We start from the raw sequence: 13624 nt of genomic DNA on the forward strand, positions 1-13624 counted from the left end.
AAAAAAAAAAAAAAAAAAAAAAAAAAACCAAACAGGAAAGGTCATCAACTTTTAGGTTAATGATATAAAATAATCAAACACATTGACTCAACATTATTTTTTAATTTTTTGCTTGCTTTTTTGTTGTTGTTGGTTTGGTTTAGTTTGAGAGAGGGTTCCTCTGTGTAACATCCCTGGCTATCCTGGAACTCACTTTGTAGTCCAGGCTGGCCTTGAACTCAAGAGATCCACCTGCCTCTGCCTCCTGAGTGCTGGGATTATAGGCGTGTGCCACTGTGCCTCGATTTTGTTTGCTTTTGAGACAGGGTTTCAATACAGGTAGCTCAAATTGGTCTTGAACTTACTGTGCAGCACTCTTTTTTTTTTTTTTTAACCTTTGTCATTGAGGCTATCAGAGGGAAAAAATAATTCTATATTTCAAAGACTCAGCAGCCACTGTGGCCTGTACCTGTGAATGGGACGTAGGACCCTGGGCTGAATCCTATTTCTGTTGGGGAGGGGTCAATCCAGAGCATCTGGGTCATGCAGACTTGGCCTCAGCCAGGTTTGGGGTAGGGTAGTCCAGCCCCTAGAAGACTTAGGATGGCAGGGCTGAACTGAGAGCAGAGTCTAACCACCCCAGTGTGTAGACCTGTGATCTCCCTCAAATGCATTCCTAGGGGCAGGTTCCCTACTGCCAAATCCTAGCAGGGGAAGATAGCTGGGCAGCGGTTCTCAACATTCCTAATGCTGGGACCCTTTAATACAGTTCCTCATGTTGTGGGTCATTATCCACAGGCTGAAAACTGCTGCCATAGGCTTTCTTCAGTCCTATCATGGGGGGGGGGGTGTCATGAAGAAAATAAGTCAGCCAATGAGAGACAAGCCCCACCACAGTACCAATCAAAAAGCTGGCAGAAGAGCCTGGGCAGGATTAACCTGGAAACTGGACTTGTGGGGTAATGGTGAAGAACCTGTTGGGAAATACTTCACCATGAGGACCATCCTATGCAAACTGGAACTTACTGGATGTATGACAGCAGAGCTTTGCTCTATTCATCAGCAGAGGGTAGGAGCTGGGCCGTGACTGCCCCATGACAGACACTTCATCTGATCTGGACATGGTTGGGCTGTGACTGTGTGGGGAGCCGTCAGTCTGTGCCCTCCTCAAGTCCCCCCACCCCAAGGGCCTCCTTCCATAGACGGGGCAGGAATAGAAGCTGCAAGAGAGCTGAGGGCACCCTCATCTTTTATTTCCCCTGGCTATGCACAAGACCAATGGACTTAGGTTTTATGTTGGTGTAGTTTGAGCAGGGTCTCACTATGTAGTCCTGGCTGACCCTGAACTCAGAGATCTGCCTGCCTATTTCTCTTGGGTGCCGCAGGCCTGAACTCTCAAATGGCCTTTCTGTTCAAGGGTGAGCCTTGGAGAACTGCTATTGGGAGTCCTTTGACTCCTCTCCCTTGCTCTGAGCCCTGATTGCTACATCTGTAAAGTGAGAATCAGCCCATGGTACCATGAGGGTCATGTCACATGGAAGGAGTGACCATTTCTTCTACACAGAGTGCACGGTGATGCTGTGGTGCTGATGACTTCAGGGGTCTATAGACAGAATGACTGAGGTCAGAGGGCACAAAACTAAATGAATTTTGTTTCTGCTCAGAAACCTTGGGTGGCCCCATATGCCCTGCTGGAAAAGAGGCAGACGATTCAAACCATCACTAAATGCCTTCTTAGACTCTTCAGCTCTATCCTCTGCTATGGTCCATCTGGGTCCCTTGCCTCTAGCAGCCATGCTTGCAGATACACACAGACAGACCCACACACATATACACAGACACAAACACAGAGAGACACACACAGTAACACACAGACACACAAAGGCACAGACAGACACACACAGGCACTGACACACACACAAACACACACACAGACATACACACACAGACACAGACACAGACAGACAGACAGACAGACAGTACTTCCCAACCTTGAAGCCCTGGGCCAAGCCATCAAAGGGAAGATAGTCTTACCCTTCACTGCCTATCTTACCACACCCATGGCTGCCATTCCCCACCACCACCCCACCCCCGGAGGCAAGGCTCACCTAAATGTGCGGAAAATGACGCCTCTGTAATGTTCCTTCTCATCTTCATGGAGGAGCTGAAAGGCCACCAGGAGACTGTAATCCAGAATGTTCAGGTCCCGCAGGAAGGCTATGTCCAGGCCTATCTGGTGGAGGAACCATTTCCGCTGGGGTCCTGTAAGAACACCAGACCCCACCAGGATTTGAGTCCTTGGCTGCTAAGAATTTAGGCAAATAGGACCCCTCTCTTCCAAACCTCACCCTGGATGGAGGAATAGACAGTGACTGCCTGTGACTCACCTAATTTCATGGTCTTTCCCTGAAAGTTGAGGTCCTTTAGCACCAAGAGAATGGGGCTGCCCTCAGGGGCTGGCTCCACCCAGCGGCTTAGCTTGCAGCCCTTGATGTCATACCTGTGAGGTGGGGCACACACAAGAGTCACTGGAAGCTTCCCAGATGTGATTGTTCCTATATCAACTAAATCACTGTGGATTCACCTTCAACCTCAGAGCCCTTAAGACTGTGCCCCCATATTACAGATGGAGAAACAGAGACACAAGCATTAACTTGCCTGTGTCACAGGGTAAGCAAAGACACAGAACAAGGATTCAAACTCAGGTCTCTACAAGCCCAACCCAGGGGCTAACATCTTGTCTGCCAGGAGAGGAGCCCCACCAGCAGGTTGGTGATGTTCTACAATTCTAGGTACATTTGTTTATTTCTTGTAGATGACTTGAAAGAATTGGTTATCTTGTCTCACCATGTGGGTCCTGGGGATTGAACTCCCATCCTCAAGCTTGGTTGCAGTTGCCTTTTCCGACTGAACCATCTCACCTGACCTGTTCTGATTCTATTAGTCTTCCTCACTTTCTCAACTATAAAATGTGGGTAGCTAACACAGTGTGGTGGCCCATGATCCCAGCACTGGGGAGGTAATGCAAGAGGACAGGAAGTAGGAGACTAATCTGGACTACCGACCCAAAGGAAGATGTAGTTCAGTGGTGAGCCTAGCATGTATAAAGCCATGAAAGCAATGTGCTCTCTTCCCAGTACTGGCCCTTCAAAAGGTGAAAGAATGCAAACAACTGTCCCCCGCCTACTGGATCTTGGGAGGCTCGGTTCTTCCTGGGTCTGCTTGGCTGTCCAGCAGGTAAGTGTCTGTGCCTCAGATTGCACCTTTCCTGTGGAGTCAGGATCCTGTATCTGCTCCGGATGGACTCACCTCTCAGAGTTGCGGCCGGCAGGGTAGAAGACGTTATTCATGATGATGAAGTACTTCTGGGGACAGGGGTGGGGAGTGAGGGAAGCGTGGATATCACCCTCCAGGAGCCCCCCACTGCTGAGCCACCTCGCCTCCGCTACACCCACCTTTTTCTCACGAGCCACCCGCAGACTGTGCACTCCTGGAAGAGGAGAAGGCAAGCAGGTGAAGGCCTCTAACTCCACGTTCCCTGCTCCAGGTCTGTGAATCCAGGTCCTGCCCCAGACTCCCCTCCCTTCTCCTGAATCTGTGTCTCAGGGACCTTAAACCTTGCCTCAGTGATATCCCCACCGATAACCCCAAACCAGCCTCCCCAGGCACTTTGTGGTTTAGGTCCTGCCCCAATGGCATACCCAGCAACCGTGCTAGCAGTGAGTGTGGGTACCGCTTCAGGTGCTGCATGTAGCGGGGCAGGTGGGCAAGCAGCACCTGCACTTCCTGGCGGCTCTGGGTCTTCAGGAAGAAGCGTTGGTCATGGCTGCAGATAGGAACCAGAGGTCACTGTCCAGGCTTGGCTGGGGCATTTCCCACCTAGTCTCTATTTTGCCCCTACTTTTGCATGAGGATGGATGTGTCTGTTCCCCACTCCCTTGTTTTACCCCACCTTCACCAGACCTGATCCTCTCTGCTTATGGATGCTATTTCTTTCCCAGGTCCGTTCCTCCAGTCCAGAACCAAGCCCCAGTCCTGCCCAACCCCTGCTGCAAGCTCACGTCAGGAAGAAGATGGCCTTGCTCTTGGAGGTGCTGAGGAATTGAAGGTAGGGGCCACTGGGGCCGAGAGTAGCCTGATAGTCGCTTTCAGTCAGGCCTAGGGATTGCCTCAGACGTGCAAAAGCTGGGCCAGCCAGGGTGCCCAGCTCGAAGCCCTGTAGGGGAGAAAGCAGCCCCAAGGGAGTCCACCCACATGGGGCCAGGGGCCAGGTGTCTGATTAGGGACAGTCAGGACCCAGCAAGATTCCAGGAACAGGCCATCACTCCCACTCACAGCTGAGGAAGGAGCCAGGGCAAAGACTTCAACCCCTTCTGGGCTTCCTACCTCTTCGTGAACCTGGGTCATGACTTCCGAGTAATCCTTCTGGGTGAGAGGTCCCTGCAGGGGTTGGTAGAGAGTTTCAGAGAAAAATCGGGGTTCCCCATCGCCTACCTGGAGAGGAGACTGTGAGTCCAGTACCTGACCTGACCCTTTCCTTTAGCAAACAAGAACCTGACAAGTCTCGTTAGCTTAAATTGGGAAGCTGTGAGCTTCTGGTTCACCCCGAGCTGGAGAACCGATGGGTGTGTGCTATCGCCCACATCTGGGTCTTCAGGACCAGGTTCTGACTTCAAGCCTGTTGCAGGCTTTCAAACACTCATGCTGGCTGTATACAGCCAGATCGCATCCCAGTAAAAGAAAATGGCCTTGAAGCCCAGTGATCCCAGGTGTCGCCTGAGAGAGCCTGACTGGAGAAGGTGACCTGAGCAGAAATCTGAAAGGGGGTGGAGAGGAGAAACAGAGTCCTCGAGGTAGGGAAAACAGCACTGGTGGCCAGAGATAGCGTAAGAGGGTTCAAGCGTCTGGAGGCCAGAAGTGCAGTGAAGTGTGTGTGGGTGAGGCTGGACAGCCAGCCCCGCAGCCAGCAGCATCTTCACGTTGGGCTCAGTCCTAGCGAACCATGGGAGATTTTCTGTCGGTAATGAGGTCAGGCTGTGTTCTAGAGAATTCCTCCAGATCTTGTAGCTGAACTGTTCATATGTGCGCGTACACACACACATACAGGCTCAACGGCATGCTGGGTTGCTGAGCTGGCAGTTGGGTGACCCTTTCTGCTGAGCCAGCATGGCCCCAGCCTGACAGGCTCCAGGGAGGATGGACAGGGCTGGGCTGTGTGGGGGTGGGGGAGCCCTTCTTAACCACTCAAGCTGGCAGGGCCTAGGGGCATCAGAAACCAGGGGTTATTGGCCCCTCCACCCATGATACAGATGGGGGCACTGAGGCCTAGAGAGATGGAGGCCCACCTGAAGCACACATCTGCCAGCTGAAGCAGGGAGTCTCTCATAGCGCCCGGACTTTCCAGCTTCCCACCCCAGAATTTCTGCTTCCTGGCACAAATCCCTGCCTCCCTCTTTTTGGTAGTGCTTTCCGATCCCCAGTGTCAAAATGTTAGAGAGATATACCCACAGCTGGGTCTCCCTCTTGGAGGTTGAGGTGCATGAGACAGAATGGGCCATTCACCGTGGGTGGGTTATCCATGGAGACCTGGGTGGCGGCCCACAGCCCTTCCTGCATCATACGAGTTATTCTGTGCAGTTCATGTCCCGGACTGATCTCAAACAGGCCAACTCGTTTCTGCTTGTCTCGGAGGCGCCAGAAGAAGCCACCTCGGTTCCCTGAAGAAACTGTCATGCTTGCAATCTCCGGGGAGAAGGACAGGGTCTGATGGGAAGAGGCACAGGAAACAAAGGGCATGTGGTATTGTCTCAGAAGGAAATGCACAGGTTCAAATCTTACTTCCACTAATTAGAAATGTTTCCCTTATCTTTCTCTGTTTCACTTTCTTCAGCCATAAAACATGGGGATGATGCTCTATCCATCTCCCCAGTTGTTGAGGGGCCACACAGCATAGCATGTGGCCCATGGTATGCAAATAGGGTGGAGATGGAGCATGCCTCCTGTAGTCAAGTCCAGTCGAGTCTGAGAGCTGCATGCCCTTAGGTCAGTGCCGGCCTTACTTTCTCCTCTGCAACACGAAAGGTCTGTCACATGTTAACTGCTACTGTTGTGTCTGAGCTGCCTTCACAGGAAGGCTTGCTAGCAGACTAGGATGCTGGGAGATTCAGTGACTTATCTGTTTCCTCCACTGTGCTGTGTTCCTCTGTGCTGAAGTCACACCCATTCCTAGTGGAGATCCATGGTGTGTGAAAAGCTGAGAGCTTGAGCTCTTAACATCCTTATGAGAGAGCTCATCCTATCACCCCAATTTTCCTGATGAGGAAACTGAGGAAAACCTCGGGATCGCGGGGGGGGGTGCAGTACGCCCACCAGATCCCTACCCCACTTCATACCATGTACAGCGGGTCCTGGTTTTCCCAGATCAGAGTCCTTCTCTAGCTGAAATGGGGGCGTGTCCGCGCCTCTGGCCAGGAGCAAGGCGGGACTTGCTCACTTACCCTTCCCTCTCTTCCCCGTCTCCGGTCCTTCCCTACCTCCCGGCGTCCAAGGCTTGGCGTGGCCGCCATCGCCCCCAGCTGCAGCTTCTCTGGCATTGGTGGTGTCCCCGAGGTCCCGATGCAGGAGTCAGGCCCCGCCTCCTCATTGCGACAGACTCCTAGTGAGGATGTCCAGTACGCGCCCCATCGCGCCTCCGAGGATGCAGCATCCTCTGGATCCTGGTCCTCCTGGCTAGGCGGAGTCGCCGGGCCTACAAGTGGGCTGGGTTGCTGGAGAAAAGACCCTGTCACGGTTGCTTTCGCTCTGCCAGTGGGGCGCTGTCGTCTGCGTGCTGGGACAACCTCTGAGTCTAAGGCATCCTCCGAACTCTGACTGGGCAGGGCCGCCGAGCCTTGGCTGGGTTGCCGGAGGGAGGCTTCTCGTCTCGCTTTCTTTCTCAACCGTGGACGCGAATTACTGGGTGTGGAGGAAGGTTGCTTAAGTTGTGTTTCTCGGGTCTTTCCAGGCATGAAATCCGCATTGACTGTCTCTTAGGTGAAGAAACTAAAAGCAGAAAAAGAAGTGACCCTCTCCAGATCGCTAGTCAGAGCATCCTTCCGTGCGACTTATGCGCCCCCTGAGGCCCACAGCGGAGCTGCCAGACACCGGAGATTTCGTGGTGAGCTAGCTAGAGATACACAGCTTCTAGTGTGGTCTTCTAAAAGCATAAATCGGTGATGTCACCCTTGTATTTTAAGTTTCCAGAGACTTCCTGTAGGCGCTATTGTGTGTATGGGTATCTTATTTGGGTTCTTGTATCTACCATCCTTCTCCACCCCAACCCCTTCCAACCCCCCAACCCTAGGTAGGAGAGAGAGGTTAGAGGGGAAAGCGGACGTAGACCTCTTTAGACCACATCCTGTTGATTAGGGTCGTTGGGTTCCTTGGGACAAGTCCAATCTTCGTAGTCAGGGTATTCCAACTTCTTGTCAACCAGGAGCACAGCCTTCTTCAGAGTGGCCCCCCTCCTCCCCTCTGGGGCTCTGGCATTTATATCCTCTCAAGAGTCCACAGAATTTCAAATATAAACTATTAGCAGGTGGCAAAGGCCACGCCCCTGCTAGTAAACAAGGCAAATCATAATCACCTGCTGTGAAGTAGCCTCTTATCCCACACCTGGGATCAAAACAAAAACATATTCACATAACATAAGTGGGTTTTTAAGGAAACCAAAACTCTCACAACTTCCCTTGGCAGTGGAACAGCATTCAAACTCCTCACCCTGGCTCAGGCCCTCTGCCCACTCCAGACTTGACTCCAAACACCCTCCTACCCTCAGCCCCAGCTACAAGCTTTCAACTCTAGGTTTACCCCTTCCTGGGCTCCCTGCGATCAGTACTGTCTGGACTTTTACTTGCCTTGATCCTTCTTGCCACCTTGCAGGGCTCTATGCATTTCCCCCCGAGTCTGGATCACATGACCTTTATTCTCATCACCCTTGACATGAGCAGAGATTGTCTTGCTCATGGATTGGTTTATTACATCAAGCCTCCTGAAATGGGAGTGCCACCAGGGCAGGAACTACATGGACCTCATTTCCTGACTCAGTGCCATGTGCTTGTCCTAGCACAGACTGGTGCTTAAGGAGAGATTGGAATGATGTGAGTAGAGGCGCAGAACTCCTTCAAGTAAGAGACCACAGTGGCTGTAGTAATTAGAGATAGTGCCTGGCGTGCAGGGGCTTGGGACAGGAGGGACACTCGAAGTGAAGATGAGAAAGCTGCTTAGATATGCTGGCTTTAAAAACTGTCTATCTTTAAAATTCTGTATATGTGTGTCTGGGTGCATATGTGTGGGGGTGCAGTGTTGTCTAGAATAGAGTGTTGGGTTCTGTGGTGCTGGGGTCACAGGTGCTGGTCACCGTGAACTCTGAACGCTGGCCCTCTGGGATAGCTGACGAGACATCTCTCCAGCCTTGTATGTATGTTCTCTTTTTCCTTTTTTTGGTGGGGGGCGGGGGACGGGAAGGGTGGTTGGTTTTGACACTCTGTGTAGCCCTGTCTGTCCTGGAATGCCCACTGTAGACCAGGGTGGCTTTGAACTCACAGAAATACCCCTGCCTGCTGAATGCTGGAATTCAAGATATGTGCCACCATGGCCAACCCGATACCTATTTTCTTTTAGATATTTATTTATTTATTTTGTGCACATTAATGATCTATCTTCATGTGCACCTGCACACCAGAAGAGGGCAGTAGAGGGTATAGATGGTTGTAAGCCACCATATGGTTGCTGGGAATTGAACTCAGGACCTCTAGAAGGGCAGCCAGTGTTCTTAACTGTGGAGCCATCTCTCTAGCTCCCTATATGTATTTCTGAGACGCCATCAGAATGAAGGAACCCAGAGTGGTAGGGAAAGCGCAGTGAGGAGGCCCTTACATTTTTAGGAAAAGAGATGGCTTTTTGTCCAAAAAAGGGGCTGGATAGGGTATGAGGAGTGAGAACGGATACAATTTGGGATTATGTGGATGAGCACTGGGGCAAGAGAGCCAGGGTGAGGGACAGGGGCTTAAGCTTCTCGAGAAGTGCCCCAGGGGTCCCAGGGGGCCCTTAAACACTAAGGGATGTCTTAGGAGCAAGAGTGCTTGCTTAGCAAGCATGAATCCCTGGGTTCAACCACATATGCTATCCCAACCTTGGAGTCCCAGTCCCAGGGAAATGGAGTCAAGAAGATCAAAAGTTCAAGGTCATCCCCAGCTACACAGTTTAATGTCAGTCTGGGCTACACAAGACCTTAAGGGGTATGCTAGGTTCCTGACTCCCCAGCTGTGACTTTTTCCCAGTCAGAACCACATCTGTGCCGGTTCCTGCTTTACCCTGTGTCTAACATAGGGATGGTGCAGAAGTACAACCTGAGGTCCCCTCTCTGCACAAACAGGCAATCTCTGAGCCTCCTCCAGCCAGTCTCCCCAAAGCAAAGATGGCAGAGAGACAAACACCAGCATGATCAACATTTATTTGTAAGTTTTCCCCAACAGGCCAGCTGGGCTTTGGTGTGGCTGCCTGGATGTGTCCCTGTGTTTCTCGGGTTTGTCAGTCTTTCCCTAGGGCTTTCTAGGTCCAGAAGCCCTCATGGAGCCCGGGCAGTGTCAGACTCGGAAGAGCTGCCTTGCAAAGGGACAGGATTTGTATAGAGAGGCGGGGAGGCTGCACACAGCGGTGGAACCTAAGTCTTTCAGCACATGACAGGAGGAAAACTGAGGAAAGAGAGAAAGACTCTGTGGGAGAGGCAGGGAGCTTTGACTCTGAGGTGGACAGAAGCCAGCAATGTTTAGCCCCTGAGCCCAGAAGGGAGTGAGCGAGGCTTCCCAATCCACCTTCCTCTCGGCTTGGAAAGGATGAACAAGAGAGAGAGGGCCCGCTTTGTCAGAGCTGAGTCGTAAGCAACCCCACATTCCAGAGAAGGCCACAGTGCAGCCAGGTGACTGTCCTGCAGGCTGTGACCTTTGGTCCCTTCCCTGGAGGAGATACGGAAAAGGCTCTGGCAGCCTCATCTGTGCTGGACCTTCACTGAACCTTCTTGGTCACCCTCTGGCTCTTCAGCATCACGTATGTGATAAACAATCCTGGAATACACAGAGCAGAAAGGATTGGGGGGATCCGGGTAAAGGCTAGGTGGCCTGGGTAAAATGACCCACGTGCAAGGTCAGGCTCCCAACCAACCACCCTGGGGGCACATCTTCCCAGACTTCATGAAGCCACACACTACTGATGGTCAGCCAACCATCACCGAGTGAATGATGCAAGATGCTCTGATGTCTTTCTGCCCTCCTGCCTGCTGATACCACTGTGCCATCATCCAGCCATGAATCACTCTCCTAAGCGACTTTACTAGAACTTGGAATACTGTAACGATGAAGACACAGTCCCCAGCCAAAGAAGCAGTTAGAGAGGCCAGGGTGAGAAAGGGGTGGGTGACTGAGGCGTGAATGGTGAAGATGAAGCTGGACAGGAAAAGGGAGACACGTCCTTAAGCTCCCAAAATCTGAAGCGCCGAGAACACCAGAGGGGTTTCTGACTATGGCCTTTAAGGAGGAACAGGAAAACCCAAGGGAGAGTTGGGGACAAGGAGCTTATAAGCAAGTGCCAGTGTGGAAGCATCCTCATGGGTGAAGGTGGCCAGCCTTCCAGACAACGTGCCCAGACCAGGAGACCTTTGGAGAATGGAAGACTTACCCACAAATAGGAGCAGCAGGAGGCCTGCAACCAATGGGATGAGGACAGCATAGGCGCGGGGCAGGAAGTACTTGTGGATGACATGCTGGCTGTCAATGAATGGCTGGCACCAAGGGCAAGAGCTCTGGTAAGTACTGCTCACCTGACCCAGCCCAAAAGGGAAGCCATCCCACTGCCTCTGTTTAAGAGGCTTGAACCCACTGACAGCACTGGGTATTGAGGACCTGCCCTGATTGCATCCCTAAGGGGTTCCCAACCTGGGCTTTGCTTGGGGTGGACATGTATTTTGACGAGAGACGCACTCTATTATCTCAGGTAGCCTGAACTACTGCCTTGGCCTTCTGAGTGCTAGAAACCATTGTTTTTGTTTTCTAGGGCAGGGTCTCACTACAAAGCCCTGGCTGACCTCACAGAGACCGACCTTCCTCTGCCTTCTGAACGCAGGAACTCTAGGTTTTTCTTAAAATTTTATTTTATGTTTCGATTATGTGTAAGTGCACACAAGTGCAGGTATACCTTCATCCAAGCCCTGGATCTCCCAGCACTTCCTAACACAACTTAAGCAGCATTGGTGTGCCAGACACTTTTGCTGGATCTCCTGGAGCTGGAGTTACAGATGGTTGTAGCTGTCCATGTGAGTGCTGGGACTTGACCTCCAGTCCTCTGGAGAAGCAGACAGTCTTCTTCAGCCTACCTAACTTTTCTCTCTAAAGGATAAAGTACTGCAAGATTCCCCTTTCCAAGCACAAAGCACTTTTAAGCAATAACTAACACATTTTCCCACACTGAAAAAAAGGGAGAAAGCCTTAAGGTGTTAATAAAATCCACTGGCCATTGCTACACCTAGGAACCAGCTGGACAGGAGGACAAACCTAAAACAGAGCCTTACAGTGTAGCACTTAAGAGGTTGAGCCAGGCAGGCACCCCAGGGAGGAGCAGCCCTGCTAGGCCACATAGGAGGACTTTGCAGCCAGTCCTGAAGATACCTGATAAACCAGGATCAGATGAAAGGGGAGGAGGTCCTCCCCAATCAGTGGACTTGGAAAGGGGCAGGGAGGAGATGAGGGTGGGATTGGGAGGAAAAGAGGCAGCAGGATACAACTGGGATACAAAGTTAACAAACTGTGACCAATATTAAAAAAAATAATAATAATAAATTGTATAAATTAAAAAAAATAATAAAAGAGGTTGAGCCATATCCTTCTCCGTGGGTCTCAGGCTCCTCGTCTATAAAATACAGACACCGTCAGCAATCAGAGTGGAGATTTCGTGAAATTAGGGCTGGTCAAGCACCTAGCTCAGTGCCTGGCACGCAGACGCTGCTTAAGTCGGTTAGGAATTGGCTTGGAGATCCAGAACAGGATGAAGGTGAGCAAGGTAGGGTGGGGGTTGGGCGCACATACCAAAAGAATCACCCAAGTGGTGTAGTAGGTGAAGATGATCAGGCTAACGGCGACGAGGCCAAATCCCACCGCTTGGTCTGTGCCGGTGGCCTAGAGAAAAAGGGAGACTCAGCTGGCGAGATGACTGAACCTGGAAGTGCACTAATGGAGGCTCGGCGCAGCGGGTTTACACTCTGAGCTTCTCCTTCATTCAAACAGCCGCACACGAGGGTAGGAGGTAGTGCTGGCTGACTAGAAGTGGCTCTCCGGCTTAGAAAGCTGTGTCAGGCCTCGTGTACCGGCCGCAAGCGGTCAGGAGAACAACACGAGTTCGGAGAGCCCAACCCCATCTCCCAGGGAGTCTCCGACTCTGGGCCAGACCCATGGTACCCCCAAATCACCGTGGTACCGCAGAACAGGCTCACCATTTCCCGTGTTTCGCCGGAGCAACAAGACACATCCGGTTTCTGATTCAGGCTTTTCCGGCCTGTAAGTCCCTTGGAACTCGGGGAGTTGTAGTCCCTTGATCGACCTAGACCGGACGTGCCAGCACGTTTCCCCGCCCTCCTTTGCATGTCGGGAAATGTAGTTTCTGAAGGGAACTGTGGGGCTGGGAACTCAAGATTTCCTGGTCTTTGTGGCTACAACCCCGTCAGACCCTCCCCAGTCAATAATCCTCCTTTAACCAGCAGTCTCAAGCCAGAGTGAAATGAACCCCAGTTGGAAGGTCCTTTTTGTCACGTGGGAACTGAGGCCCAGAGAGGGACAGATCTTAATCTGAGTCAGTGGGAAGCAGGCTCTATTTCCTGGCCCTGAAATTGTTGGTGGAAGAGGCAGTGTAGAATGATCACCACTAGCCTGGGAGCGGTGGGGTCAGGCAAGGCGGGAGAGAAGACAATTTCCACTGGCAGAAAGTTGACTGGCTTCCTAAAGGTGGCCTTCTAGGCCTACCTCCACTGCCCACTTCTAGGTCCCGACTAGCACAGGCAGTCAGAACGGCCCTGTGTATCTGCCCCTTTCCCCTTAGCACCAAGGGAGTTGGGCTAAATTATCTTCGATGCTTTTCCTCTGAGTTTCTGAACACCTGAAACACTATACTCACACAGCATGTGGATATGGGGCTGACTGCTGCCAATCCGGTCTCCAGATGATATTTCTGGAGCAACCTAGGTTGCTGCTGCCTGTAGTTGCTAACCAGTTTCTTCGGTGACTAGTACCCCAAGCCCAGAGAGAGCGGCAGGAGCTTCGACTGGAACAACCAGTGTTAAGATTCCCTAATTTGTGCTGGGCATGGTGGAGCACGTCTGTCAACACTCTGGAGGCATGAGGATCAGGTCTTAAACCACAGGGTTTAAAAGAAACCTTGTAACTATAAAAATAACATAATAATAATAATAAAAATTCCTTCCCCCAACCAGAATGAGACACTATCTCAAACAAAAAGATGTGCAGGCCAGTGAAATGGATTAGCAGATAAAGTTCTCTGACCTTTGCCAAGTGCCCATTCCTCACAAACAGAACTGAAAATGTAATTTAAAAAAAAAAAAATA

The 13624-nt window shown here is 51.5% G+C and overlaps 2 protein-coding genes across 5 annotated transcripts in view; both read right to left on the bottom strand.

Annotated features, from left to right (window-relative positions):
* Window positions 1–7453, bottom strand: part of Pip5kl1 (phosphatidylinositol-4-phosphate 5-kinase like 1) — an 8839-nt gene extending 1386 nt beyond the window's left edge. Inside the window, exons 1-9 of one of the 3 annotated variants that reach the window (XM_055600444.1) lie at window positions 6513–7453; window positions 5488–5742; window positions 4366–4419; window positions 4041–4195; window positions 3681–3805; window positions 3435–3469; window positions 3289–3344; window positions 2367–2479; window positions 2088–2241 (exon numbers count right to left, since the gene is read on the bottom strand). In XM_055600444.1, the coding sequence (XP_055456419.1) occupies window positions 2088–2241; window positions 2367–2479; window positions 3289–3344; window positions 3435–3469; window positions 3681–3805; window positions 4041–4195; window positions 4366–4419; window positions 5488–5742; window positions 6513–6986 (1421 nt within the window). In that variant the 5' untranslated portion in view covers window positions 6987–7453. Of the gene's footprint in view, window positions 1–2087; window positions 2242–2366; window positions 2480–3288; window positions 3345–3434; window positions 3470–3680; window positions 3806–4040; window positions 4196–4365; window positions 4420–5487; window positions 5743–6476 lie in introns of all 3 variants that reach the window. The other 2 variants (XM_055600445.1, XM_055600443.1) reach the window with 2 other exon arrangements.
* A 2003-nt stretch (window positions 7454–9456) lies between these two features.
* Window positions 9457–12553, bottom strand: Dpm2 (dolichyl-phosphate mannosyltransferase subunit 2, regulatory). Of its 2 annotated transcripts, none has more exons than XM_055600838.1 (4): window positions 12500–12553; window positions 12096–12185; window positions 10693–10795; window positions 9457–10082 (listed from the first exon to the last, which is right to left on the bottom strand). In XM_055600838.1, exons 1-4 carry the CDS (start codon window positions 12500–12502, stop codon window positions 10024–10026), a joined length of 255 nt encoding a protein of 84 aa, XP_055456813.1. In that variant the 5' UTR covers window positions 12503–12553; the 3' UTR covers window positions 9457–10023. The 2 variants fall into 2 exon arrangements, with proteins under 2 accessions (XP_055456813.1, XP_055456812.1); XM_055600837.1 differs by having other exon boundaries at window positions 12476–12509.
* Between the last annotated feature and the right edge of the window lie 1071 nt (window positions 12554–13624).

The sequence above is a fragment of the Psammomys obesus genome, unplaced genomic scaffold (assembly GCF_907164565.1).
Source record: "Psammomys obesus unplaced genomic scaffold, mPsaObe1.curated_primary_1811, whole genome shotgun sequence".
In the NCBI taxonomy this organism is placed as follows: domain Eukaryota; kingdom Metazoa; phylum Chordata; class Mammalia; order Rodentia; family Muridae; genus Psammomys; species Psammomys obesus.

Coding starts and splice junctions, on each gene's coding strand:
- Dpm2 (XM_055600837.1), bottom strand. CDS start 12,502: ATGGTGAGCCTGTTCTGCGGTACCACG. Junction 12,186..12,475: donor GCCTGTTCTGCGGTACCACG/GTGATTTGGGGG, acceptor CTTTTTCTCTAG/GCCACCGGCACAGACCAAGC. Junction 10,796..12,095: donor CCACTTGGGTGATTCTTTTG/GTATGTGCGCCC, acceptor CCTTGGTGCCAG/CCATTCATTGACAGCCAGCA.